This window comes from Emydura macquarii, unplaced genomic scaffold (genome assembly GCF_026122565.2).
Source record: "Emydura macquarii macquarii isolate MOO-44397 ecotype Brisbane River unplaced genomic scaffold, CSIRO-AGI_Emac_v2 contig_2321, whole genome shotgun sequence".
Classification (NCBI taxonomy): domain Eukaryota; kingdom Metazoa; phylum Chordata; order Testudines; family Chelidae; genus Emydura; species Emydura macquarii.
In genome coordinates, this window is record NW_027132458.1 from 2254977 (window position 1) to 2282546 (window position 27570).

A 27570-nucleotide genomic window follows, 5' to 3' on the forward strand; every position below is an offset into this window, starting at 1 on the left:
ATATTATCAAGTTAGGGAAATACACCTGTGCAGAAAGAGGCAGAAAATAAAAGGAACTGAAGCTAAATACTGTTCATAAGAACATTTGACCAGAGCCGAATAATCAGAAATATAACTGACTAATAATGCACAGATTAAGTTCAGCCATACCTACCAAAGCCCTACAATTGTTATTAAAACAAGAACCGAAATTGAAGATTTATACAGCTAATCTGGCCTGAACAGTTCTTTAAATGACTTTGCATTGTATATAGACCATTGAAAAAAGTTTGATGAGATTTAAAAAATATGGAGAAAGCTAGCAAAGAGCTGATGGAGAAACTGGAACCTGAGCAAGCATAACTGCAAAACTGGATGCACCACAAAGAGTCCATGGAAAGTGACTTGGGGAAGTTAATTGCTGACTGTGGAGCAAACCAGTTGGCATTCAAGATATATTACCAGACGCTGTACCAACAGTTATGGCCTAACTTGACTTTTACAAGCTGGTGTGACAAGATGTGTTGTACAGAGACAGGAAAATTCCAGTCCCTGCTGTAAGAACTCAAAAAGGCTAATGTCTCGTTCACTGATTGGATGGTGAGAAAGGATGACTCACTTTACCTGGACATCTCAAATTTTCCCGGAGATGGATCACCATCTGACCATTTTACAGCAGCACTGCCATGAAGAGGAAACATGTTGAACAGGGTGGATAAAAATCAATGACTTTTTTTTAAAAAAAAAAATTAAAAATCTGATTAAATAAATCAATAAAATACTAAATTTCGCTCTCATTTAAAAATAATAATTACAATTAAATCTCAACAAAAACAAGCTAAACCTACACTTACAGTCTCATTAAAATGAATTAATGGCTCTAGTCTGTCCAGCCTAACTACCAGCTCCTGCTTCTTGAAAGTTCTGGGCTTTCAGTTTCTCAGCAGACTAAAGTCACATGTGCAAAGAAAGACACAGGCTGGATAGGACTGTTGTTCTTCTGTGGTGGTGGAGCTGGGCCAAGCAAGGCAGAGGAGTTAGTTAAGACACTGTCTTAAAGACAGAGAAACAAAGGACAGAGGCAGAGTAGAAAAGAACAGTGGAGTGGACTGGAAAGAAAAAGGGAAGACATTATTCAGTACACACACAACTTCCTACATTCCCCCACACTTCTGCCACAGAAAAACGGTCATGGCTTCTGGGCTTAAGGGAAACCCTATCCGGGAACATTTTGAAGAAAATCATTCCCTGGGTAAAAAAGGAAAACGTGTAAAGTGTAATCAGTGCAAGGAGGAGATGCAGGGCCTAGTTGCAAGAATGAAACATCATAATGAAAACTGCTTATTGACAGAAAATAATGTGGATACATCTGAAGAACAATGTGGATAAACTGGTTCGTAACTTAAATAATTCACTTTGCAATGCATCATTCTTCAAGACTCTCTCTGTGCCTTTTAGTACAAGTGTGATTTAACAAGTAAATTCCAAAGCTGTTTGCTATGTTGGATGTTACTAGAAAAAGCAGTTTAGCTTAGCTAATCCTTATGTCTTGTTTAATTAGTTAACTAGGTTTAGAATCTATCACCAAGTATACGGTACAGAAAGCTGCAGTAAAAGAAATCTAGAGTTGTCAGTTGCCACTGTGTGTCATTTTCTTACTTTATATTACATAGTACATGCCCCTTATTTTGGAACATTATGGCCAGAGACCATAATGGTGATGCCATAAGTCTATTCCCTATTTTACTTCAGCATAACTCAGCTTTCCCAAGTGAACCCCATCTTATACCTGTTTTCTCAAAAAATAGAAGTGCCAGTGAGTTCTATGGGGCTTACTCCAAAATTAAGTGCGCTCTAAGTGCAGTCACTCTTAGCTTTTTTAGTAATTTGGAATTGGATCTGCATCCTTGCTGGAAAAAATGTAAATGATTAACTGAATAATAGAGTGAGAAGAACGACTATTCAAAATCATTTCTGAATTTTGTTTCAGGATTCCATTTAAGCATAAAAGACTTTGACTGTGACTGTATCTGCAACAACTTCAGAGTCATCCATTGGTACTTTTAGCAGCAGTGCTACAACTAAACGTATTTCAGACAAAAGTATCAGTAGCAAGCAAAAGATTTCAATCATCCAGTAAAACCATCACCATGGATGGGTTTGTAGTAAAGACCAGCAAATACCAACAAGACACCTTAGATGAAAAGATTGCCTGATTCATTTTATGCCACAAATTCTCCTTTTTGCATTGTTATCCATGTCAATGAAGTGTTTATTGTTGAGTCCTTATGACCAGGCTACACTCCACTTGGTAGAGCAGATATTGGTGGAAGGTTGCTAGATACAGTGTATGAGAAGGAACCTGAACAGTGTGAAAGAAATACTGAGGGGAAATTTGCCAGTTTAAGCCTTGATGGGTGGAGCAATGTGCACACTATCCAGTAATATGTGCCTGTGTGACAACAGAAGATGGGGTTGCAGATCTTTCAGAAACAATAGATACATCGAGAAATGTCCATAACAGAATATTTACAAGAAGTGTCAGTGAAAGCTGTAATAAACTGTGAACAAAAATGTAACTGTCACGTGCGCAGTTTTGTCACAGACAATGCAGCAAACATGCCAAAGATGAGAAGATACTTGGAAGAAGAAACGGAAGGATGTTCCTTCATAACATATGGCTGCAGTGCCCATTTAATGCATCTTTTAGCCAAAGACTTAAGTACGTCTTCTCCAGGAATAAAAGAAAATGTTGTTGAAGTCGCAAAATACTTCCGTTACAACCATTTTGCTTCAGCTTCACTGAAGAGAGCAGGAGGATCCAAACTAATTCTTCCTCAATGGAATTCTGTGGTTGATTGTTTTGAACAATTTATTAAGAACTGATCTAGTCTCATAAAACTTCGTGAAGAAAACCATGATAAAATAGATGGAAGTATATCATCCAAAGTATCTAACATTGGATTAAAAAGGAATGTAGAAGATATGCTCGGTATACTGAAACCTATATCTATAGCCTTAAATAAACTTCAGAGAAATTGTTACTATCTTGCTGATGCTGTCAAAATTTGGAAGGCACTTCAAGAGACATTGAAGAAAGAAATACCTCACCAGAAAGTTAAACTGCAGGCAATAAAGAAGCAAATGGATCAAGCACTAACTCCACCCCATTTTCTTTCGAATGTTCTCGACCCCAGATATAAAAGGTAGATGCCTAACTTCTGAAGAAAATGATGCTGCCATGGCATGGGCATCTCAAAATCACTCCTCAGTTATGCCAGTCATAATACATTTCAGGGCTGGAGCAAAACCAATTTATTAGTATGTTTACTGATAATGTTTTGAACAAAGTCACTCCCCTGAATTGGTGGAAATTGTTAGCCAGGCACCTTGAATCAGAGTTCCTTCAGTTGCTAAGCCAACTCTTCACAGCAGTAGCTTTCTCTGCAGGCATAGAGAGAATATTTTCATCATTTGGTATTATTCATTAAGAAATAGACTGGGAATTGAAAAAGCAGGAAACTTGTATTTCTCTTTCAGTCTATAAATAAAAATAACAGTCAGAGTGGGGAAGGTGAGAGCTAGTTGTAGAAGTTAAGGACAGCATATGTTTAGTGTTGTGAAGACTTGTCTTAGAGTTAATAAAATTTTGGGGAAAAAAAAAAAAGTTTAAGGACAGCCATCAGCTGGCAACTCAGGAGACTGCTGCAATTGCAAATGTGAAACATTTACGTAACATTTAAGATTTAGTTTAATAAAATATAAGTGCTATTGTGTTTGTGTGTCTGATTCAGTTCTTACCATTCCTAATGTACTGCTGCTGCATCTGCAGCTTGACACAGGTAATGAGTACTATTTCCTAAATTAATAAAAATCAAGTTACCTAAAAAATTACACAAAGTATACCCTCCATCCTTGTAAAATGTTGTATTGAATTGTAAATTAACATGTTTTAGTGATCAGATTTGCACCATTGTTTAACATGTGAAGAAGTCTCTGTGGGAAACTTGATTTAAATGAATGATTTTCTCTTGGCAATTTAAATCGTCTTGATTTAAATCAATCCACCCTGGGACCACCCAAAAGAAATAGGATAAAACTGCCTGTCTCCTTCAGCATATCACTTCATAAAAGCCAAAGATACCTGAAAGGGAGAAGCCTATACAGTCTGGGGCTGGCTACCTGGGCATCCTCCTCATGACATTAAGTACCTATCTCAGACAGACACCTTTAACTGTCTCTATTTTCCAGTAATTCACATTGCCACCAGCGCACAAGGAAAAGACTATAGTCATATCCATCCTTCACTCCACCTGTGTTTGCAGTGTCAACTCCTGCTGTGAACAATATCAGCTAAAAGCGGACAGCTGTAGAAAGATCTGGTGATAAGTAACACAGAGACCTTCTCTTGGGTAATGACCCAAATCTGTCAAATGACTACTCCCTGAAACTGGGCAACTAACTAGTAAGGAAGCGTACATGTTTGTGTTTCAAAGATTGTCAGAATTACAGCATGTCTCCTTGCATAACAGGTTCCAAACAAGACTGTACCTTTGAAGCTTATCTGGCTACTGTTAACTAAGATTGTAGAACATTGTACGTGTGTATCATAGTTAATGATTTCAAACTTTCTTTCAAGTTTAAGGTGTACAAATATGAAGATGACACCAAGTGTGCAAGCTTCTTGAACTGCACTGTCTATCCAGTCTGTCAAATGTAGGCGTTTGTCTCAGGTAGTTAGTGTTAATCAAATCCTGGGGCTAATATAAGTTAAATAAGGAAAATAAGTTAAAAGGGTTAACTATTATAAATCCACTGGGAAGGAAACCTTGGTAAATTCGCATGTAAGTAATTAACCAAACTATCTTATGATCTGACTTTGAATTGCTTTTCCTCTGTTAGCAACACCAGAAATGACCAACTGGCACAAGTGAGGCCCTATTCTGAGGACCTCTTGATCAAAAATCTAAACAAAGTTACAATTTCCCAGAGAGCAATTTAGCATGTGTTATTTTCTATTGTGGTTCTGTAATTTAATTTTGAAAACCTGAATGGTTATATGACCAACTTTCTAGTTTATGTTTGCCAAAGAATAGACTAATACAATTTTTGTCTTCTTATAAATCCTATACTATTAGTTGCTGTTACAGATAAAACTATAAAATTAAATTCACATCTCAACTCCTTATTTTTCAGTTAAACATTTAAAATCAAAAGACCTCTAAGAAAGATAATATGGGTTATCAGTTAAGCAGTTGCTTAATGAAGGCTTGTTTTATACCCTATCTTTCTTATACCACTCTACACACAGAGATTTTCAGACTATGGCCTAATCCACACACTAAAAAGTATGGCCTTATAGACATCTGGCAAAACCCTCCAAGTGTAGGTGAAGTTGATACTGGCAAAAAAAGTACTTTTGCCAATATAACTTATGCTAGTTTGGTGAGCAAAAATAAATTACACTGACAAAAGCGCTTTTATAGTAGTACATCTGCATCTACAGTAAGGCTTTTTGCCAGAACAGAAATGTCACTAAAAAACCCCACACGTCTAACTAACATTGCTATACCAACAAAAGTTTCTAGTCTAGAACTAGCCTAAAGCATACCACCATTAGCGATTCCTACTGAAAGTTTCCAAGCAGTTCAGGCTCTAGATGACTATTCCCATACCCATTCCCTCTTTATATATTTCTTAATATATATTGCCATCATTTTTAAAAATGAAAGCTAACAGACATAAGAAAACATGTCAATGGCCACAAGCGTCAAAAGAGACCACAAGGACTTGTTCTTCAAAGGAAGCTATTACAGGATGGGCAATTTTTGTTGTCCCCATAGCAACTTATATGCTATTCTGTTTGTGTCGGTGGGGGAGGACGGAGGGATGTTAAATAAAAATATACAAAATCCTGTACTCAATCCTTTAAAGATAAAATACCTTTAAAGTGACCATGTGGTAAGTTCAGTGGAGTTTATGGCTCAGACTGGCACTAATTGTAAAGAACTTTCACATCTAAACAAGATATTCTAAATTGACCTATATCGATAAGGCCTAAAAGGGTCTTACCATTTGATTATTTGATAACTGGGACACTGTATAATAATGGGGAAGGTTATGAGCTACTCTTATGTCTTAGATTATAAACCAACAGCCTTGCCTTTACACAGCAACTACACAGCTGGTCAGAAGTAAGGCCACTGGAAACAAGCATCACAGAAAATCCATACTAGAGTGTGGATGTTAGGTCTTTCCATGGATTTGTGGTATTTCCAATTTTTTGTTCAAAATATAACATACGTTCCTACCCTGAAAAGTCATTAAATATCAACAGCAATTTCTTCCTCAACGGATTTGCTCCTTACTGCTGTAAAGCTAGAACAGCTACTGTAGACTGAGCTGGGCCAGTCTTCTCTCATCCCATTGGGGTTCCACAAATGTAACTGAGGGCAGAAGATGGCCCACAGAAACACTATTGCTGTAGATTATACATGAGTCAAAAACAATAATAGTCAACTTTCAGATCTCATGTTGAGTTTGCAAGGTTAGCTGTTAAAAATAATCAGGTTATATTTTGAAAACAAAGTAAATTTGATACAGAAGTCATTAAAAGAAACAGCAATGGCCCAAACACCATTTTTACTGTTACTTTGCACAGAGAAACTGCATTTTCAGTTTTCACTTAAAATGCAAGTTTGTAGTCATTCCAGCAGCTAAAAAGGACTACTAAATTTGATTTAAATGCTGTCTTGCTAAGACTGCAAGCAGAAACAATAGTTTCAGGAAAAGTCTGAACTGCCTATGTTACATAACCTTACATTATGTTTACATTGTTACCTCATAATAAACATTTAAAACACAAAATTAACTATTTCACTGCTGATAACCTGTTAAAGGTATCCAGATGGTATGTACCATTCCATGTGGCTAAATTCTTTGAAAAGGATGTTTCACAGGAATAAGGTAAAATTTAAAATACAAATATAGACAATGCTGTATCCCATATATGGTGTGTCATCAGTCCCCATCCCCACACCCCAGTACTGTGGAAAGGGGGAGGATGATCTTAGAGCACTAAAATTTGCAGGGGGGAGGGGATGGGAAGAGGTACGGGAATTACAAGATTTCTACAGGAAGATTTTTGAGGATGAAAATAAAATGTGTCAGGGTTGAGGACATTTGTTTTTAAAAAAAGACAAGATTAAAATACATAAATTTTATTTGGAAGTTATTCAAATGCAGAGTTTTTGAAGGAAGTGGTTTCTCATATATGCTTTGGAGTTATATTTGCTTTAAAAATGCTGCAGATTTCTCCCAATTTCCAGTTGCCCTAGTTTTATGGCACCCCTGACATATTGTACTAGAGAGAATAATTAAACAGATTCAATTATAGTAGCTAAAGTCTTAAACTTAAGTGGACCCTCCATACAAGAGAGATATTTTGCATGCACCTTACCTATTCTGCTCTAATTTCCTCAACTATATTTAATTCAACAGGGGTAAATGCGGATCAAAGCAGATCTTTTCCCAAGTTTTTGAAAATTAAAGAAATATTAGTGCTTTGAAATAAACATGGATGTTTTAAGGATAGCAAGGATGCTAAATAAAGTGAGGCAGAAATTAAAATGTTTCTCTTTCCAGGTAATTTGGCCTAAATTTTCAGATGTGACTAGCACTTTTCAATGCCCAACTAAACACCCTGAATGGCCTGATTTTCAGTGGATGAGTGTTCAGCACAATGAAGTCAGACTAGAAAATTGATACCGGAAACAAGGATTTGCCAGAATATTTTATAAGTCTCTAGTTCTGTCAGGTTCCACTGTATTTATATATTTAAAACAAAAAACAAAAACTTAAACCACTAAGGAGTAATGTACTGATTACTCCCATAATCTAGCACTGTCCTCTTTGCAACATTTCTAGAAAAGAGGTTTCTCCCTCTACATGTGCTGTCCTGTACCACCTGCCTCTCTCTCAACACACATACTGTATTGATTAATGTTATTTTTGGTACACAACTTGTAAACGTACCCTCTGAATGAGATGGTTAAGGACCTGGGAATAGGAGGAAGATTTCAAACAAAGCTATAGAATTAATTGAGGGATTTTCCCCTCATTTTTATCCTTATTTATTTAAATGCAATTCCTGTGCAACTTACTGTTTCCATAGACAAGAATAAGTGTTTAATTCTCTCATCAATAAATCTTATATTTAAAACATATAAACATACCAATATCAATAATTTTGAATTTATATAATTCCACATAAAGATTGTTTACACTAACTGTTATAGCATTCTGAATATAAATTAATTTCCCTCACTGTATCATAAACCTCCTATAAAAATGTTTTAAAACTGGAGCAACAGGAACTTTTCAGAACACAGTTCTCTCTCCTTTTTCTTCTAGCCATTTTGCTACTCGGGGTATAATTATTAAATATGCAATATCCAAATTATACCTAAAAAATTAGAAAAAGGAAAAAGTTACATTCATATTATTTTTTGTACCTGGATATGCTTGTGTGTTCAATAATTGTTCCTAACCAAAATTTTAGTTCAATAAGTCTTCACTCCCTTTGGATTCATTTACACCACACCTTTTCCCTTCAAGTTCTTACACTGTTGCTAGCCCTGCAGTTTCATTGCTGCCAGCAATGGTGTGTGCCCTATAGAAAAGATGCCAGCAGTAACCAGCATTCTAATCATCATGAGATTGATCCTGTGTCATTAGAGTCAATGGGAGTTTTTCCACTGACTTGTACACAAGTAGGACCAAACCCAATGTCATCTAGATCTGCCCTACAGAAGATCTAGACATGGTGGTTAAAATGCCAGTCACTTTGGAGCCTTTTACAACATTAATGCTCCCAGCATTGCTAACATTGAGGGAGCTGCAGCAGTGGTAGCAATGAAAGGATATTTAGGGAAAAGACTAGCGTGTAAACAATTAATATGTTTGGAAAAAACATGTTTATAAAAGAACGTAAGTGGGAATGTATGATTTATTTCCATTTCCCCAGAGTACATTTTGGCTACCATTATCTGTAATACACTTTTTAGAAAGTGAGCGGGGGCTGGTCCTTAGCGCCACAGCTGTGTCCTGTCAATAAACGTTAATGCCAGCATGATGACAAGTTTGTCACACCCATCTTTCACATAAGAAAGTGAATAAAAGTAGCCTACTTCTTCAATCTATTGTGTGGGAATTGACTTCTCTGCAAATGAAGTAACTTTTAGGCAGTGTCCATTTGTGATGTGCATTCCGATTGGTTGTTTTTTTTTAAAAAAAAAAACACAATAAATTCCTCAACTATATCTAAAACGACCTAAACTTTTAATGTCAAAGCTTTACAACCAGAAATAAAATATCATTAAATTGTACAGCATCCAAATTTTACAGAAAGCAGTAAATCAGATTAAGGATTTACTAAAGACACTGCTGTTTAAGACAGAATGTCAGGGAATAGTAAGATAGGAGAAAACTGCTCATGTGCTCTAGGATTATGTATGTATTAATACAATAATATTTTTAAAAAAGCAGACAAAAGCATAAATTATTACATATATTTGAAGTATATGTAGTTAAATTTAAAGGTAAATTTCCATATTTGCCTAACCAATTGTGCATACACTTACTTTATACTCCAAGATTATCAATTCCGGCATGTGACAACTGTCAAAAGTCAACAATGAAATATCTTCTAAGTAAGATAGAATTCTATTAAGAAATCCCATTGATTGGCAAATACATTTCCCCTTATATTTTAATTCATTTGTATGGCACAACAAAAATAAATTATAAAAAATACATCAGAGTGGACAAGTGTGTTCTCTCACAAGTATGATTATGTTTTTAGGCAGTCCTCAATATCCTAGCTCTGTTAATACAAAACGTTTGACCTATTATCTGAGGAAAATCAGAGTGAGGCTTTAATCCCCTTTGCTTTCACAGATCTAGTTTTATCTGTGAATAAGTTTTTATACTTATCCCAATTTTTCTGTTCAAATCTGAGCAAGGCAGCCCAGTGCCTCTGAAATGACAAAAAAAATAATTAGCAGTCAACAATGTGACAAAATCTTGATGAAACCACTAAATTACAAGATAGAAAGAAGGATGTGTACTCTGCACTGATGATGTAGTACACTACAATTATATTACCTACAGCCTAAAAGCCCTAATCTGGATACCAGCAGATAAAGACAGTTGCATTATCCTCTTCAAGGAACAGCTCGCAAGAAATCCAGTGCCAAGAACTGTTTTTGACTTATTCTTCTCAACAGTCTCAGAATCTGATTTGCAAATCAATCACAGACCTACAATCACCTAAATATGTGAAATGCCTTCAGAAATAAGACACTGAATGTTTGTCATGTTCCATATAGTGAAAATGGAAACATTTATGTTGTCTGAAATATACTGTAATTTTTTTATTTTTTTTTAGATCTTCATTGGAACAAAACACTGGAGAACCTGAGACAACTGACTTGAAAGTAAACAAACTCCCCTAACTCTCCCCCACATTCATTACTGAGATTAGAAATATACATGTAAATAAGATTATGACTCAAAATTTAATAACCACATATTTTAATTTATCCTTATGTTTGTGTTCTGCAGAAAACTGCAGAATTGCAAAAAAACCTACTACAAACTATCCACCAAAGATTCATTTCAGCAATACCAGGATCCCTACACAAAATTTTCAAGTGAACCACCTAATCTTTACTATATATCTATAGCGGAGGTTTTATAATCAGATATCATAAGGTTTGCTTTTAATTCAATTTGAAGCCAAAACAACAATACAAATTAAGGACAGGGAGTTTAATAACTATTCTTCATATTTGTATACCATTTTCCAGAATTTTAACATAATAGATCAGCACAAATTGCAAATAAACAATAATGAAATATATTTCCTTCTTTTTGTTATAAAAGGAAAAGAAGTTATTATTCTACTCAATGAGCTTTTAAAACCAGGATTACATTTATTTTCTTTAAGAATATTCCAACTGTTTACTATCTTGTAGACATCAGATATCTACAACACATAAAATCAACATGGCAAAATCTATGTTTAAATTATTAAAATGGATCAAGTTTACTGTACAACTACTACTATTTTCTTTATCCTAATCATTCCACTGTGCAATCTCAGAACACTGAATTCCTCATAAATGTGTACGCAGTAGATTTAATAAGACAAACTGCTAAATAATCATCCTACACATTTAATTGTATCTGACATTATTGCTCAAAGCTCCTACACAGAATGTCAGCTGTCTGCTTGAACAGTACTTTGTTCTTAGTTCTTGTGTTAATGACAAATGCATTTATACAGAGAAGAGCTCAATAACTTCCCCCAACTCTACAAATCTGCATCCACCACAGAGCTGCAAAAATCCTATAGCCTGTTAAGGGAATATAGTTATTTGTTAACATGCTTCAACTTGGGCCCTTGAACTATAAGTTACCACAAACCATATTTACAATATGCAGCATAAGAGAGACCTTATGTGAGAAACAAATACAGTTAAAGGTACTTCACAGTAAAACTATTTACGATCTGTTCAGTTCCATAAGAAAAATCCATGATCTTTTTCTGAGGAAAATAATGGAGCTAGCTGGTGTTACAGAAAAGAAAACAAAGAACAGCAGTGTTTAAAGGTCAACAACAATTTGCACCAAGAGGAGAGAAAAGCATCCCTCATGATCAAGAAAAAAATTCAACTAAGGAGTGTAACTAGAATAGTTTTTCTTTTATATTAATGAGAAATAGACAATATTTCTAGAAATATAATACAACAATTTTAACAGCTATTCTGATCGCAGTACTATACAGCTACTAATTGAAAGGGCTAGCATCAAAAAGCTGAAGTCCTACAGAAAACTTTCAAGGTGGCTTAGAAAAGGAGAACATCTCTTTCAGAATACCCATGTAGACATTTTAGCAAGATTAAAGTACTGTATGAGCTAGGTAAATTGTCTTCTAAGATGATTTTTTAAAATTACACACACACACACACACACACACACACACACACACACACACACACAAATTTTAACTTAAATTAAATGTTAGTATTGAGATTTAAAAACTTATTGCAACTCAGATGAGCCTTTTGAAAGTCTGTCTGAAAATAACCATACAATTAGAAGTTACCAAGGATATCTGATTATGCAACTACCTGAGGAAAAACTGCAAAAGTATACAAAGCCAAGCTATGCCACATTTTTATCCCCATGCATTATATCTAATCAAAGCATATCCAACTCATTGCATTTATCTTGTAATAGTGGACCATTCATATTGGTTTATGCAACCATGCTATTATAGCAGAAGAAAATACAGTAACAGCCCACTTATTTATTGTATTTATATTTTAGCTCTAAAAGTAAACCATTTACTTTACTAATACCCTAACGTATCAGGTAGATGATGTTTTTTTCATTTTTTATTTTGTTAATATGCTTACTAATATATAAGCAACACACTATGTTCAGTATTTGTCACCCAGTTTTGTTAAGATAAACAATACTTAGGTAATAGAATTTTTTTCCATTTGTTAGACAGAAGTGCCAATGCAAAATGCACATGGAAAACATTTAACCTGCTTAAAATATCTATTCCAATTACAGAAAATGCCAGAAGTCTAAAGACATGATTCCAAAATAAAAATTTACCAAATTGTTTTATTAAGATTAATATTCTAAAGAAACCCTTGAGGTGAGTATCATCCTTGCATGATGGGACTTGAGCTGATGCTAAGCACATCAGGATAAGATGTCAACCTGTCATACTGAAAACTTTGATGCACTTAATAGGGTCAAACCTTGCTTCAAAAGAATCTGTCATTGCTCCAGAAACTGTCTTCTCACTAGAAGGCATTTAGACATTTCCCCATCATTTACATACACACGACATGTCCTCTTCAATCCCATTCCTCACCACCACACAAAACAACAACAGACTTAAGTATCTGGCTTGCAAAGCAAAATGCTATATTATCAGTTTAAATACACTGAAATGGCAAAGCTACAAAAAACAGTTAGTCCACAGAAAACATGCATTAAAATATTTTGGGCAAATATTAAAGATTGAAAGGTGGTTTCAGTTAACACAAACGTACACAAAAAATGGACATGTACAACCATAAAATCTTACTCACCATCCCCAACAGCCATTATGCAATTTAGATGCTACTGAATGAACCAAGAGATCAAGTAACAGCAACTACACGAGTGACTATATGTGCCTGCGCCACCCTCAATCCAGTGCAGCATGAAGGCAGAGCACTGTGTGACCCCGTCAGATCTGCAGTTCTATGCTGCAATAGCCAACAGCTGCTACATCATTTCAAAATACAAGTCCTACCTCTTACAGAAACCACTTTCAATCTAACGCATGTAGCATCATTCTAGTTTAAACAACAATGGTGCACAAACGGTTAGATTTCAGGGGGGGCGCCTCTTTACTAGCTATCAGGCTTGTTTTTTATTTAAACAAGTTTTTTGTAGCCAATAAAACGTTGTCCAAGAGGGAGCATTTAATGCAATCATCAAAACACAAGGCATGCGTTCAGTAATCACTGTCTGCATCTATTCCCTAAAGATGCCTTTGCAATCAGTTTCAATCACATGATCTGATGGATTATCTAGTCTGCATCTTTTAAAAGGGATTCTTATCCCTTTTATAATTATCCTTTAATATTTACAAACAGAAAACAAGATGCGCACAAATAATAATATTCCAAATCTTCTCAATTAACCTCTTATTGTGTAAAAACATTTCTGGTTGCTGTAAACAAATCACGTCAAAGGCAGTCTGTCAAAGGCTTTTCTGTGAGCACAAAGCTGTGTCACATTAAACAAGAACTGCTTCTGGTGGAGACAGAGACAGAAATTCAATTAACCATGCAGCTGCAGAGAGTCTGCAATGTACCTTTTGTCAAAAAGAAGCACAACAGTTATTTTCCAGTCCCATAAACAGAGACAAGTGCTTCCTAATAGGAAAAATAAAAAATGCATACAAATCTGCCTTCATGCAGAAAGAATATATAGCTATTTATTTCCTTACTAAGAACGCCACTTCATGCTATTCAACTACATATAAAGAAAAAACAAAACTAGCTTTTTACATAAAATTTGTGCCCAAAAAAGTGATACAAGGTTCTTATAATTTGATATGAAAGTCCCTTTATTAAAATAGTCATTTTTAAGAAGAAAATTTGCAAATTTTTTTTTTTTTTTAAAGGCAGCTTTAAGAGATACATGGTCAGTGATCTAATTATTTGGGACATTCAAATCTACTTGAAACTTAAGAAAACCTTCCCTCTCTTTTCAAATGAGACCTGTAACAGATCATAGAATCATAGAATCATAGAATATTAGAGTTGGAAGGGACCTCAGGAGGTCATCTAGTCCAACCCCCTGCTCAAAGCAGGACTAACCTCAGCTATATCATCCCAACCAGGGCTTTGTCAAGCCTCAGCTTAAAAACCTGTAAGGATGGAGATTCCACCACCTCCCTAGGTAACCCATTCCAATGCTTCACCACCCTCCTAGTAAAAAACTTTTTCCTAATGTCCAACCTAGACCTCCCCCTGCAACTTGAGACCGTTGCTCCTTGTTCTGTCATCTGCCACCACCGAGAACAGCCTAGCCCCATCCTCCCTAGAACCCCCTTTCAGGTAGTTAAAAGCCGCTATCAAATCCCCCTTCACTCTTCTCTTTTGCAGACTAAACAAGCCCAGTTCCCTCAGCCTCTCCTCATAAGTCCTGTGCTCCAGCCCCCTAATCATTTTGGTTGCCCTCCGCTGCACTCTCTCCAAATTGTCCACATCTTTTTTGTAGTGGGGGGCCCAAAACTGGACACAGTATTCTAAATGCGGCCTCACCAATGCCGAATAGAGGGGAATAATCACTTCCCGTGACCTGCTGGCAATGCCCCTCCTAATGCAGCCCAATATTCCATTAGCCTTCTTGACAACCAGGGCACACTGCTGACTCATATCCAGCTTTTTATCCACCGTTACCCCCAGGTCCTTTTCTGCAGAGCTGCTGCCCAGCTCGTCGGTCCCCAGTCTATAGCTGTGCATGGGATTCTTCCTTCCTAAGTGGAGGACTCTGCACTTGTCCTTGTTGAACCTCATTAGATTTCTTTTGGCCCAATCCTCCAGTTTGTTTAGGTCACTCTGTAATCCCTACCTTGCAGGGTATCTACCACTCCCCCCAGCTTAGTGTCGTCCGCACACACACACACCCCATCCTCCAGATCATTAATAAAGATGTTGAACAAAACCGGCCCCAGGACCGACCCCTGGGGAACTCCGCTTGTGACCGGTTGCCAGCTAGACATGGAGCCATTGATCACTACTCGTTGAGCCCTATGCTCTAGCCAGTTCACTATCCATTTTATAGTCCATTCATCCAACCCATACTTCTTTAACTTGCTGATAAGAATACTGTGAGAAACCGTATCAAAAGCTTTGTTGGTTCCCACTTGATTCATATAGTCTTTGATGATGTCACATCTACCAGAAAAGTCTGCTAGAAAATTGAGCTATTTACACTTATTTTCTTAGTTATACCTAATATTCTTACATTCCATGTTACATAATATAAGCATAAAGGTATAAAAATGTAATATTGTAAAAAGCAATAAATGTGTAAGTATTTAAAGGTACACTAACTCCGCCCCACACACACACACCCAATTTGTTTCCTATGGCATCGCAAGACAAGCCTAAAAGAACAAGAGATGCTTCAAGTGCAATATGCATTTAACTATGGAATAATTTTAACTCTCTCAAATGTGAAGGGAGGGGCATTTATTTGCTGAAGACAATTCTGAGCAATTTCAATTAAAATTACATCAATGAGAGATGCAAGTGCTCAACAACTCGCGGGGGGGGGGGGAGGAAAGGGAATAGGGGAGAACAGGTTAAACGTGTTTTTTATATTTTGTCACAGGGTTACATTTACCCGTCTCACTAATGGCTTGCTGATCAATAGTTTTTGATGCCTAAAACTATTAGCTAGCTAAGACAACAACAATGAACATTAAAAATCACATAACTACCTCTTGGCCACTTGGATTTGGTTTGGCAGTCAGAAAATGAATGTTATAATTTATAACACACATTTAGCCATGACAGCCACAGAAGATGTCCGTATTTCCCAGACCTTTTGTACTACATTTTATACCACATTTGGGAGCTTTGCCAAGATCAATGACATTTATGCTTTCATAGTAACTATCCTTACCTGAAGATAATAGCAGAGGGAAACAAAGGAAAACAATAAAAAAATAATCAAAATAAGTGGCAAAACAAATGTATTTTTGAGGTGGGATACTACAAAGTTTTTATTGACACTTGTTTGGAAAGACCTATATAACTCATCCCATAGCCTCTCCACTCAGAATACCTGTCCCAAAATTGTGTCACTAAACGCTTCAGACACCATTTCACACTATCACATTTTATGCTTATAAAATGGGCATTATGAGTGTAGACATGCTATCAAGTGGGAGAACTGCACAGATTAGGTCCAGACAGCCAATTCAGACTACCCTCAAATCATCTGGCCCACTGAAGAGGAGAAAGAATAGAGAAAAATTCCAGAGGGGTAGCCGTATTAGTCTTTATACAGCAAAAACAACGAGAGTCCTGTAGCACCTTAAAGACTATCAAATTTCTGCAGGCATAAGTTTTCATGGGCTGCAACCCACTTTGTCAGATGCATGAAGTGGAAATCACAGATAAGAGGTATATATATACACATCCAAGGATAAAAAACAGGGTTTTGGGGTTTTTTTTTAAAATTACTTTTACTTTAATCCCTTCTTCCCAACACTTACAATCCTGTAGACTAGAAGTCTGTCAAATTATCAAATAAATCATATTTACAAACCACAGCCAGCAGAAGTGTTTTAACAGTTCTACTGTTGGCTCCCACTCCTGTTTCCATGGAAATGGACATTCATTTGCTGAAAATGGGGAGGTGCTTTAAATTACGGTCTCCAGCTGGCAGAGATACAACATTGATTTCCATGGGAATGAAAGAGAGCAAAAGCTGGCAGTGAGTTAGTATAGCTGACATGAATTTATAGCACCATAGTATTAAGCACAAAAATGTAATATTAATATCACAAATGTAAACAAAAATCCAAATCACAAAAGTAAAGGTGTTCATAGTAGCTAATTCATCCATTATACATGCTGCAGAGAAGACACCTGCTTCTATCCCCTACCAAATAGCGGACTGACAGAAGACAGGAAAGATACCATTGAGTGATGGCAGTACTACTGGAGCCATAGCCACAAAAAGCAAAGCTCATTTGAAGAGGTATATTATGGAATGAATGGTATAACATCAGTTAACATTGGAGACAAGTGGGATCAAACCCCTTCCTTGATCAAAGCAAAGACATTATATATGCCTGCCTTGGCTCTCTTAAGTCTGTGCAGGACCTTCTATTCTTCGTCCCTTCCCTGGGCTTGAGAGACTCCATACTTCAACCACAATGATTGCTCCTTCAGTGCCCATTTCAGTGGGTCATCCTCAACTTTCTCACTTCGCAGGAGGATCCCACAGAACTGTTCATGGTCACTCCTCTTCTCCCTCTACATCCTCTCCCTTGGTGATTTCATCTCTTCACATCTCTGATTGTTGCGCCTTTACATTATTAAACTTGTCACCATCCTCCTTTCTCTCTCTGTCCAAAATCTCATATCTTGGCTTCTCTATAATTCTTCTGGATCTTAGCATCAATTTAAAGTTGACAAAAAAGAACTTCATCTATCCACAAAACCCTCTCTGCCTCTCTCTTTTACTGTTGACTTCACCACAATACCCATCCCTGAAGTAAAAAAACGTGTGAATTGAAATTATGCAGTTATTTCAGTGCAAGCTTGTGTGTGAACGCTTATTCTGGAGTGGTTAGTGTCACCACGTGACTTGTACTGAAGTAGCTACATAATTTCAGTTCACACCTCTTATTATTCAGGTGCAAATGTGTGTGTAGACCAGGCCTCATATTATTTTTTAGGCAAGGATTTGGGGTTTGGATGGCTGAAATGATGCTAATAGATTTTTGTTTGTTTTACTTTTTCGGAGGCTGGGGAAAGCACTCCACAGGGCAGGAGTTAGAAGAGAGAGTTCATATCCACAGCAAAATTATTTTAAGTTAGCTCTAACTCTGTTATACCAAGAGGAGCTGCTGGTGTTTCTTCTCATTCAATCCAACAGAGATATCATTTGGGAGAAAGAAAACCCAACCCAGAAGAAATTAAAAAGGGAAAAGATTGAGTTTATTTATTTAGTTTGTTTATGGTTTAATAAAAAAGGCCTGTAACGCTTTTGAAAAAAGTTTAGGGATTCTTAAAGCAAATTTAATTCTACTTTGTTTTTCCCAAGAGAAGCCCACAGGCAACTATGATTTTGAATTAAAATTAACCGATTACCAATTAAGTTAACTAACATATCTGTTCATACTAATTTAGATACTCCACAAATGTTTGTTTCAGAGTACAAAAATTTGTGGTTCATTTTTGAGCCTAACGCAACTTAACTGGCAATTAACTAACTTGAATTAAGCTGTAGTTAACAAACTCCAAGAGAAAAAAACTTTAAAAAAAAAATCAAATACTATGAAAATTACATCTGGAACTGATTTTTATTCAGATTGTTTTAACCTAGTATTTGTTTTTTAAATTTTGATAAATCGGTATTAACTGAAACATCTTAAGAGCTGGCAGAAGATTATTTGATTAAAGAATCAAAGATCCTGCCCTTCAGTTAAGTCAGTGTTCCCAAGCCATATCTTTGGGTCCTCAAAGAAAAATCTCCAGCAAAATAGGAAAGATTACATTTTTTTAAACTGTAGAAATATGAAAGACGTAGAAGCCCAGCGTGCTCCGCCCACACCCTCTTTTAAACCCCAAAAGAGAAATAAAAACCCTTTCCGATCTTTTTTATATATCAAATTAAGAAAACAGGGCATAAATCCATCTCTCTTCCCTCAGGTAACCTTTTTTTAAAAACGTGGTGAATCCTCAACTCCAAATGTATTAGAATCTGGCCTCTAACCAACAATATTTGACAAACACACTAAAAAGTGCTGGCAGTGCAGCTACAGAAAGCAGCAAGTGTAGACAACAGACTGCCCTTGTCAAAATCATGAACAATTTGCCTTCCATGACAGAGAGGGGAAGATTTTTTTTTTTTTTTAAATAAATAAATCAGAGTACTGAATCCTGTTGAACTGAGAAGAAAACAGCTAGGTATGACCAGGAATATGCTGAAGTACATATTTAATACAAAGATTTTGCCTCCATGATGATAGAGTTGAAAGGAATATAATAAATTGCACACATATGTATAGCACTTGCCATCCATAGGCTCTCAAAATCCTTCACCAAGGTGCATAAACATTAACACCTGTGTTTTACAGATGAGATAACCTAGGTTCAGAGGGGTTAAGCAATCTGCTCAAAGTCAGATAAAAAGACTGAGGCAAAGCTCAAAACAGAACCCAGGAGTCTAGTAATAAGTGCAGTATAAGGGTGTATCTACAATACATGCTTCCACTGTGTTGTGTTGCATGCTCAATGTCTCAATCTCCACTCCACACTCAAATCTGTGTAGGGGGTGAGCTGAACCTGAACTGGTGTGCTCAGCTGGGTGTATGGGGAAGAGTGTGTATTGAGCTGTGATATGCATCTCCGCCACTTGTCCAATTAGTGACATAGACTCTCAAAAGTGGGCTTGGCTCCCAAATGCACACATGCCAGAACACAGGTTATGTCTACACTGCAATGTAAGCCTAGGGTTAATAGAATTTGAGTTAACAGACCCTGAGTTTGTTAACCTGGGGCTTGAGCATCTACACTCATTTCTAGCTCCAGGTTAACCGTTAAACCCCAGGTCCCAACTTGCATCTCCAGCTTCTACACTACATTACACAAACTCAAGTCCAACAACTCATATCCCCCACTTCCTAGAGCCCTCCCAAAATGTGGTCCCTCTAGCCCTTTGTTCATTGTGGGAAAACGTGAGTGTCCACCAAATTTGACTGTCCAGACAAAGAAAGTTGGCATGTGGGATACTTTTGGAGGATTTCCAGAGCACAAGTCCAGTGGGGCTGCTTCTACACTGCAAAACAATAGGACTTAAACTTTGGATCCCAGCTTGACTCAAGCTCAAACCCTCCACCCCCATGAAGTCCTGGGATCCTGAGTCCAAGCCCTCAGTTAGCAGGATTCGTGCGTAGACAGAAATGGGTTAAAGCTTGGGCCTACACTGCAGTGAGACACAGATACGCGCACTCAAGTGCTCAATCCACTAGACTACAGCTCTTCTCAGAAATGTTGATGTTCTTGCTATATTTATAAAAGGATATACAAAATATATGTCTGAAAACCCCTCAAGCAGTGTTTCATAGCAAAAGAAATTTGTTGACCACATTAGTGGTCATTTACAGGCCTGCTTTTACAGGACAGTCTACAGAAGAGAAGTTTTCTAAATAGGGATTTGTTGAAAACAAATTAAGTGATTCCTCTCTAGAGAATTTTTTTCACTGAAGGTCTTGTTAGAATAGTAAACTGCATCAAAAGTAATAACAGTTAAAAAATCTAGTACACTGAACTTGAGTAAGATCAGAGAGTCCTTCAGCACATATCAAGTTTTCTAATAGCTACAATAGTTTCAAGATGCTCTTATAATTGTTTATAGCCACTCCAATATTTTTCTTTTAAAGAAAAGCTTCCAGTATATTTATGTTTAATTCCTGGAGAGAGACATGCTTTAAGTTAAAAAAATATATATATTAAAGGAATTACACACACTATATTTAGCTGGCAATTTTGGAACCTCCTCATTACCCCTTACTGAGCACAAAAGTAACTATTCTGAAAGATTTTGAGGACCCAATTGTTTCAGTGGTGCAACAAAACTAGCTGTTTTTCCCACTTTCATACTGCAATGATGCAGAGATGTACATAGTGAAATTTGCTTAAGCAAGTACAATTGAAACCACTGTAAGACATTGTAGCCATTGACAGAGTGGGGTGCGAGAGTGCTGTGTAGAAAAAGATATTAACAATGACTTCAAGAAAAGACTGTCAGTATGAGAGAGTAAGCATTTGTAGAATTACACAAATGTCTAACTTTCAGATTGTGGCGTAAATGCATTTTCTACAACAGATCAACCTGAACTTCACTTTGGTAATGCTAGTAGTTCCACAAAACAGATTATAGTGCTTAATAAAAGTTTAATAAAGTTACATTAACCACCCGCTTTGAACAGCAATATACAGTTGCATACTTACCACTGATGTTACTTAAAATCATAGTTCCAGAGTCTCTCACTTCATCGAATTTTGCAAATATTGTTTGTAACCTAAAAATAAGGGCAAAGGTTAATTTTAACTTCTATGTAAAGTAGAGATATTTCTCCAACCCCCAAAACTAAAAAGAAAAACTAAAACTCCAACCCGGTTTTATCTGTTTTCATAAGAAGACTTATAGATGAATGGCTGAAACTCAAGCTGTTTATTATTCCAGCCATTAGAGATCTATGGAAACAGTGTTTGAACACTTTTCCTCTTGAATAAATTCAATGTAGTCTAACACAAACTAAATTCACTTAGGGATTTAATAAAAGTGTATATTCCAATTAACATGGTTTTTAAAAATAGAACTCTTTTACTATATACATTTATATTAATGACATACATTAGGCTTTATGTGAACATACTAGAATATTTATATAAAGCTCTAAAAAGTGATTATTTTTAAGTAGTGAGTATATTGTAACTATTAAGGATAAGATTAAAACTTGTTTGGAGACTATTACCAGATTTGTCAAAATCTCAGTCTTATTTTAATAAAGCTACTGTTCTTAAGAGTAGTTTCACTTTCCTAGCAGGAAAAAGTAGTCATATTTCACTTTCAAAATATGCTAAACATTTTAGTCATATTAAAGTAAAAGGTAACAATATTTTAAGTAACACTAACTTTACAAACACAATAGAAATATGCTGAGTGCTCTAAGTGCATGTAATTAGGCAGTAAAAAAACTATTCAGTTAATATCACCCATATTCCCCATTTAGCCAGAGTGCTATAATATAAATAAATAAAATAAAAATAAATAATATAAATAAATAAATAAAAATGCACTTTTATCTATATATTACTGAAACAGACAAACTTGAAAGCAATGGATGGCAGCTGCAGTTTAATATAAAAATAATTAAGATCATATTTACATTTTCTAGGATTGGTGTATACCAGTATAATGTGTCAACCTTATAAAAAAAAAAAGAACAAAGCAGAAAACAATTAAGCTTTCTCTTCACTAGTGACTGCACGTGTCCATGCACATGGTTGTGCTATAATACCTATTTTCCACATCTCAAGCTCAGAAGCACATGTCTGAAGGTGTGTAGAGGGTTGTAAATTAGCACACCTGAGGGGTATGTGTGAGTACACACCTCAGACTGTGGCAGTCCTGTACCTTTGCCAGTGTGGATGGAGGCAAGGAGCATGTAGCACATCCTGCATTTCAACAGTCCACTCCCACAATGCAGTGAACCCTTTCCTGCCTGACCCTTATCCAATCTATACAAGTCCCTGTCCTCCAGTTGTCACCAGTAGTGAACTATGCTGACCACCTCAGAAGGGTTTTCCGTAACTCTGTAGCTCAGTACAGGTGAACATGCATCCTGTTCCAAGACCAGTCGCCTGGTCCTTTGACTACACATAGGTCCTGAACAATGTGTGGTTGGTGTACATAGTCCTCCACAACTTCATCCACTGGAGGAGGAACATTCACCTGTACTGGGAAATTTCATGGAGGGTGGAGCACGCAGGCATCACCTGATTCCAGCCTGGCGCCAGAAACACATGAAGCACCTGAGGCTCCTGTACCAGAGGACAAAAGACTCAGTCACTTCAGGAGGGAACCTCAGACATGCCCATTCTATGATGAGCTGGATCAGGTGCTCTCAATGGTTCCCAGTACAGAGCTGTCTGAAAGGAAGTCAATAAGGGCCAGGGCGAGAAAGCAGTAGGGCCCATGGAAGATGCTCCAGAGAAAGAGCAGCATGTCATTCTGCACCTCTATCTGAAGGAGCCAGTCGAACAAGCCCCTTCCCAACACCTGGACAAACCTGAGGAGGACCCCGAACTGCAGCAGGAAATAGAACCCAAGACTGATAAGTTACAACAGAGCTCCAACCTCTCGCCAATATCCCCTTTTGCTACAGGGCCACACTCCTGATTTTAAGTCCAACTTTCACTCCACTCCACCCATAAATGGTCTCTGAGCAAGACAGTGGGACAAATCAATAATTTAATTGAGTTCCCAGGAACCACTATTACACATTGGGCGGAAACCATAAAATTTATGGAACAATCATTTCATCTGTATCTGTGCACTTCTAGGCCAGCACACAGGCAATGAAAGTTTAGGGAGCCATGCATACCAGGGGAGAGGAAGAAGCAAGTTTAGAAAGGTCATAGTTAGATATGGGATACTTGTAGAAAATGTATAATGGGTTATAGAAATTAACAGCTGTCTCTTCTTCCTTGGAAGACTAAACAGTGCCTGTGCTCCTCCCTTCCCCCTCCCACCCGATGTCACTGCCCCCTTACAAAGGGAGATGCATGGAAGTGGAAGGTGTTGAGTGGGAGGGGCAGTTAGGTTCAAGAAGGGAAAGGAAGCGCTTTGGATGTCCAAAGAACATCAAAGCAGTCCTTTCTTCCTCAGAAGATTACAAAAAAATATTTAACTTTTTCTGTCCCTGGCCTCACCCCACACTGAGCTGTGAGGCACAAGCTGGAGAAATCGACAGGGGAAGGATCTGGTCCAGCAGTTGCATAAATATAAGTGCAGTGTCGCTTTGCTGAGGAGTCCCATGAAACAAAGGAATTTGTGATGGGCGGAATGGATGTCCGTATTGAAATATGCATGCTTCATATCAAGAGCCATGAAGTAGGCTCCAAGAGAGAGGAGGAGAGGATAAATCAGGAGAAGGGTAACCATTTGGAAGCGAAACTTGTGTATACATCAGTTTAGTGCCCATACGTCTAAAATGGGATGAATGCCACCCCCTTTCTTCAGTATAAGGCAATAAGGGGAGCATAACCCAGAGTGACAAGAGAGACATGGGACGGGTTCTATGGCGCCCTTCTGGAGGAGAGTATGCACTTCCTCTCAGAGAAGTTGTTGTTGAAATGGATCCCCAGGGCCAGCATAGGGCAGGTGACAGGGAGGGAAGGAGAGGAACTCTATGAGGTACCGCAAGCAAATGATATCCAGTACCTAACGATCAGTGGTAATCTTGCCCCAACTACAAGCTAAGAGGGCAACTCGGCCCCAAACACAACCAGAGGGACTGCAGGAGAGGTGGAGGAAGGTTCACAGGTGTTGAGGGAAGAGTCAAAAGGGGTGCTTGGAAGGATGCTGCTGGAGAGCAGGGGAGGAGGTAGCCATGGAACAGCACGGTCGTTGGGACAGCAGCAGGACGGTTCTTGTCGCAGAGTGTAAGGTTGATCAGTGGAGTGGGCAAGGTAGCGAGGCGGAAGAAAGCTTGGTGCTGTCAACAAGTCAGGGGCTGTAGTGTATAGGCCCAGGGACTGGAGTGTGGCTCAAAAGTCCTTGAGTGAATAGAGAGACTCATCAGTTGCATTTGACAATTGAAAACTATTTAGCAATGTAAGGTCCTCAGGTGTGGTCTGGACCTCTTTAGTGAAGCAGGAGAATTGGAGCCAGGAATCGCAGCAAAACACCACACCAGATTTGAGGGAGCGAGGTGTTGTATCCACAGTGATGCTTGAAGGACGACCTTGGCTACCAGTTTACCTTCATCAATGAGGGATTTAACCTCAGCATGTTTGTCCTCCAGGAGGGATGTCTGAAACGCTGCCATTTTGGGGTATGAGAAAGTCATACTTCGCCAGTATAGCTTGGTAACTAATGATGCAGAATTGAAGGCCTGCAGAAGTGTGACCTTGCACATAAGCAAGTAACATTTTTTGGCGGCCCGATCTGGAGGAGTAGCTTTGAGGTGCTGCTGGCAGGCATGCTCAGCACTGCACCACATGCACCACTAGAGAGTTCAGAAAGGGATGGGAGAACAAGAAGTCTGTGTTCTTAGCAGGGGCAAAGCAGTGTCGCTCAGCCCACTTTGGTGTGGGAGCTGGGGCATGTCAGACGGCCTGAGAAGAAGCTGGGGTGTGCCAGACGGCCTGAGCCATTTGCAGAAGCATGCTATGGATGGGGAGTGCCATTCATAATGGGCCAGCCAGCTACCAAACGTCCAGGAATTGGGCATGGGGGTCTTGTACATCTTCCCCTGGAAGGAAGAGAGTTCCAGCAATGCTCCGAAGCAAGTCCTGATATTGGTTGCGGTCATCCAGGGGCAAAAGAGAAGGCGATATGAGTGCCTTATCTGGGGATGATGAGGTGCCAGTCAGGACCTGTGGCTCCAGCGGCGCAGGTGGTGAAGCAATGTCCCGAGGTTCCTCACAGACCAAGGGGGGACAGTGTGAACATGAAAAGGTCAATGCTTAGAGGGTGGTGGCCACGATAAGGGTCCCAAGCATGCCAACAGGGCCAGGCATAGGGATCCTCAGGAAATAGGGGCCCATAAGGGTAATGGAACCATGCCTCCACAGGGGTTCTGTACATCAATGCATAGGGTAGGTGTCTAGTTTCCGGACTGAAAAATCAGGCCAGTGAAAATGTAGAGTCCAGTCTTGAAGGCCACTCGGAGTCGGAAGGCTGGTCTGTGAAAGGCGGCGTCATCGAACAGATAGTACTGGTGGTGCGAGTGGCACAGCATGGGAGCAGAGCAGTATGTTGCTCAAGCAACAGTGGCTCGTCTGCAAAGGACAGGAGCTCCGGGGATTCCAGGGAGCCAGGATGCAAAGGACAGCCAGCTTACTGCAGCAAGAGTTTGGCCATGGGTATAAGTGGGGACAAACGGCCAGGTGTGCATGGGACCAGGCACGAAAGTGTGGATGGTCCCAGTGGCATGGACGGTGCCAGGGGTGAAGGTGGAGGCTCAGTCACCAGTGCCAAAAATGGGACTGGCTGGTCTTTACAGGTGCTTAGACTTGTGCTCTGTTCCGGTCTTCTTCGATGGTGGAGCAGCCATATTGATGCAAGACTTCTCACCCAACCTGGCATGGCCACTGTACTCATAAGAAGCACAGCCATGTGTACTCACTGAGGAAGTCTTGCCTCACTGAGACTGCACAATACATGATTACATAGAATGAGTTAGAGACCTGCCTCATTTCATACATTTCTTTACATATTACATAAGGCAGTGCTCCATATCCAATATGTTTTACCACCTTAACTCCACCTTATCCAAACTTTTATCTAATTTTTCTTTTGCAGTAGTTTGCATAGTTTTTCTGATTTATCCACATAACTTTTCCTTTGGAACAGTCACTTATTATCCTGTCCTCTCTTGTGCCACAGCTTCACTGTAATCATGAAAACCAAAGCAATATGTTTGAAGCAACAGTAATTCACAAAATGCATACATTATTCTGCTTTAATTTTGAACCTCAAAATATCTAGGTTACACTGTGATCTCAAGGAAATTTTTACTAAAGCATTTCAAGCGGATAAAAAAAATTAAAATACTATACACAATAACTGCACTCCATGCTTTTCATGTTGGTTCAACCACCTATGCACATTTACATGATTTTTAAGCAAGTGTTTTTTCCAAGATCCTCTTTATACACAGGTACTGTCACTACTATTCTATTTTCTTTTGGGTGTAACTAGATGTCTATACTGCTATAATTCTGTTGATTAATTTCCCCATATCGATAAACCCTAAAATACTCCTAATTTCACCTCTGGCAGGCGACAGGGGAATGAAAACTTATCCTAAATATAGTAGCAACTTTTGCTAAGATAGATATAATTTAATTATTGCCATCTCTTGCATTTTACACAGGTCTTTTCCTTTATCATCTATATGCTGCTTATTTGCCTTGTCAGTATTTCTAGTATAGCAAATAAGTTCACATGCTAGTGTTACTGTAACCCATTCTATATATGAACAGTGCATGTATTCCACAACTAAGAGTGCTCCACAGTCTAAGCTTTCATTTTAAAAAAGTGAGTTTCTTGCATTCATGGCTGAAATGACAATTCTCAACACAAACTGATACTGTTTGTTTTCCAAAGTCTGCAGACAGCCTGAAACAAACAACTCTGCAAGGTTTAAGCTGTCTCATTTATTTCAATGGGCTACTCCCTGAAGCCTGCACGGTGGAAATTTAAACACAAACAATTATTTCAGAAAAAGCAATCCAACCAATGTGTGTACCCCATAACTGAAAACATGTAAGCCTTTTCTTGTATCAAAAGCCCCAATAATTCTCTCATTTCTGTAAAAATTTCCAGCCTCCATTCTACTTTGTGGATACAATTATGAGTTGTCAATACAAAAATCTGTGGCACACAGAAATTTGTGGTGGACTTGCAAAATAAACAAAACAAACACAAGAAGGCATACTGTCCTGACTATATTTGTCCACAGGTTTAATT

The 27570-nt window shown here is 38.0% G+C and overlaps 1 protein-coding gene across 12 annotated transcripts in view; it reads right to left on the reverse strand.

The window, feature by feature from the left end:
- The window catches only part of CLASP2 (cytoplasmic linker associated protein 2), a 270791-nt gene that overhangs the window by 189940 nt on the left and 53281 nt on the right, over positions 1-27570 (reverse strand). For all 12 annotated transcript variants that reach the window (XM_067560901.1, XM_067560896.1, XM_067560898.1 and 9 more), the window contains exon 7: positions 21318-21388. In XM_067560901.1, the coding sequence (XP_067417002.1) occupies positions 21318-21388 (71 nt within the window). The remainder of the gene's footprint in view (positions 1-21317; positions 21389-27570) is intronic.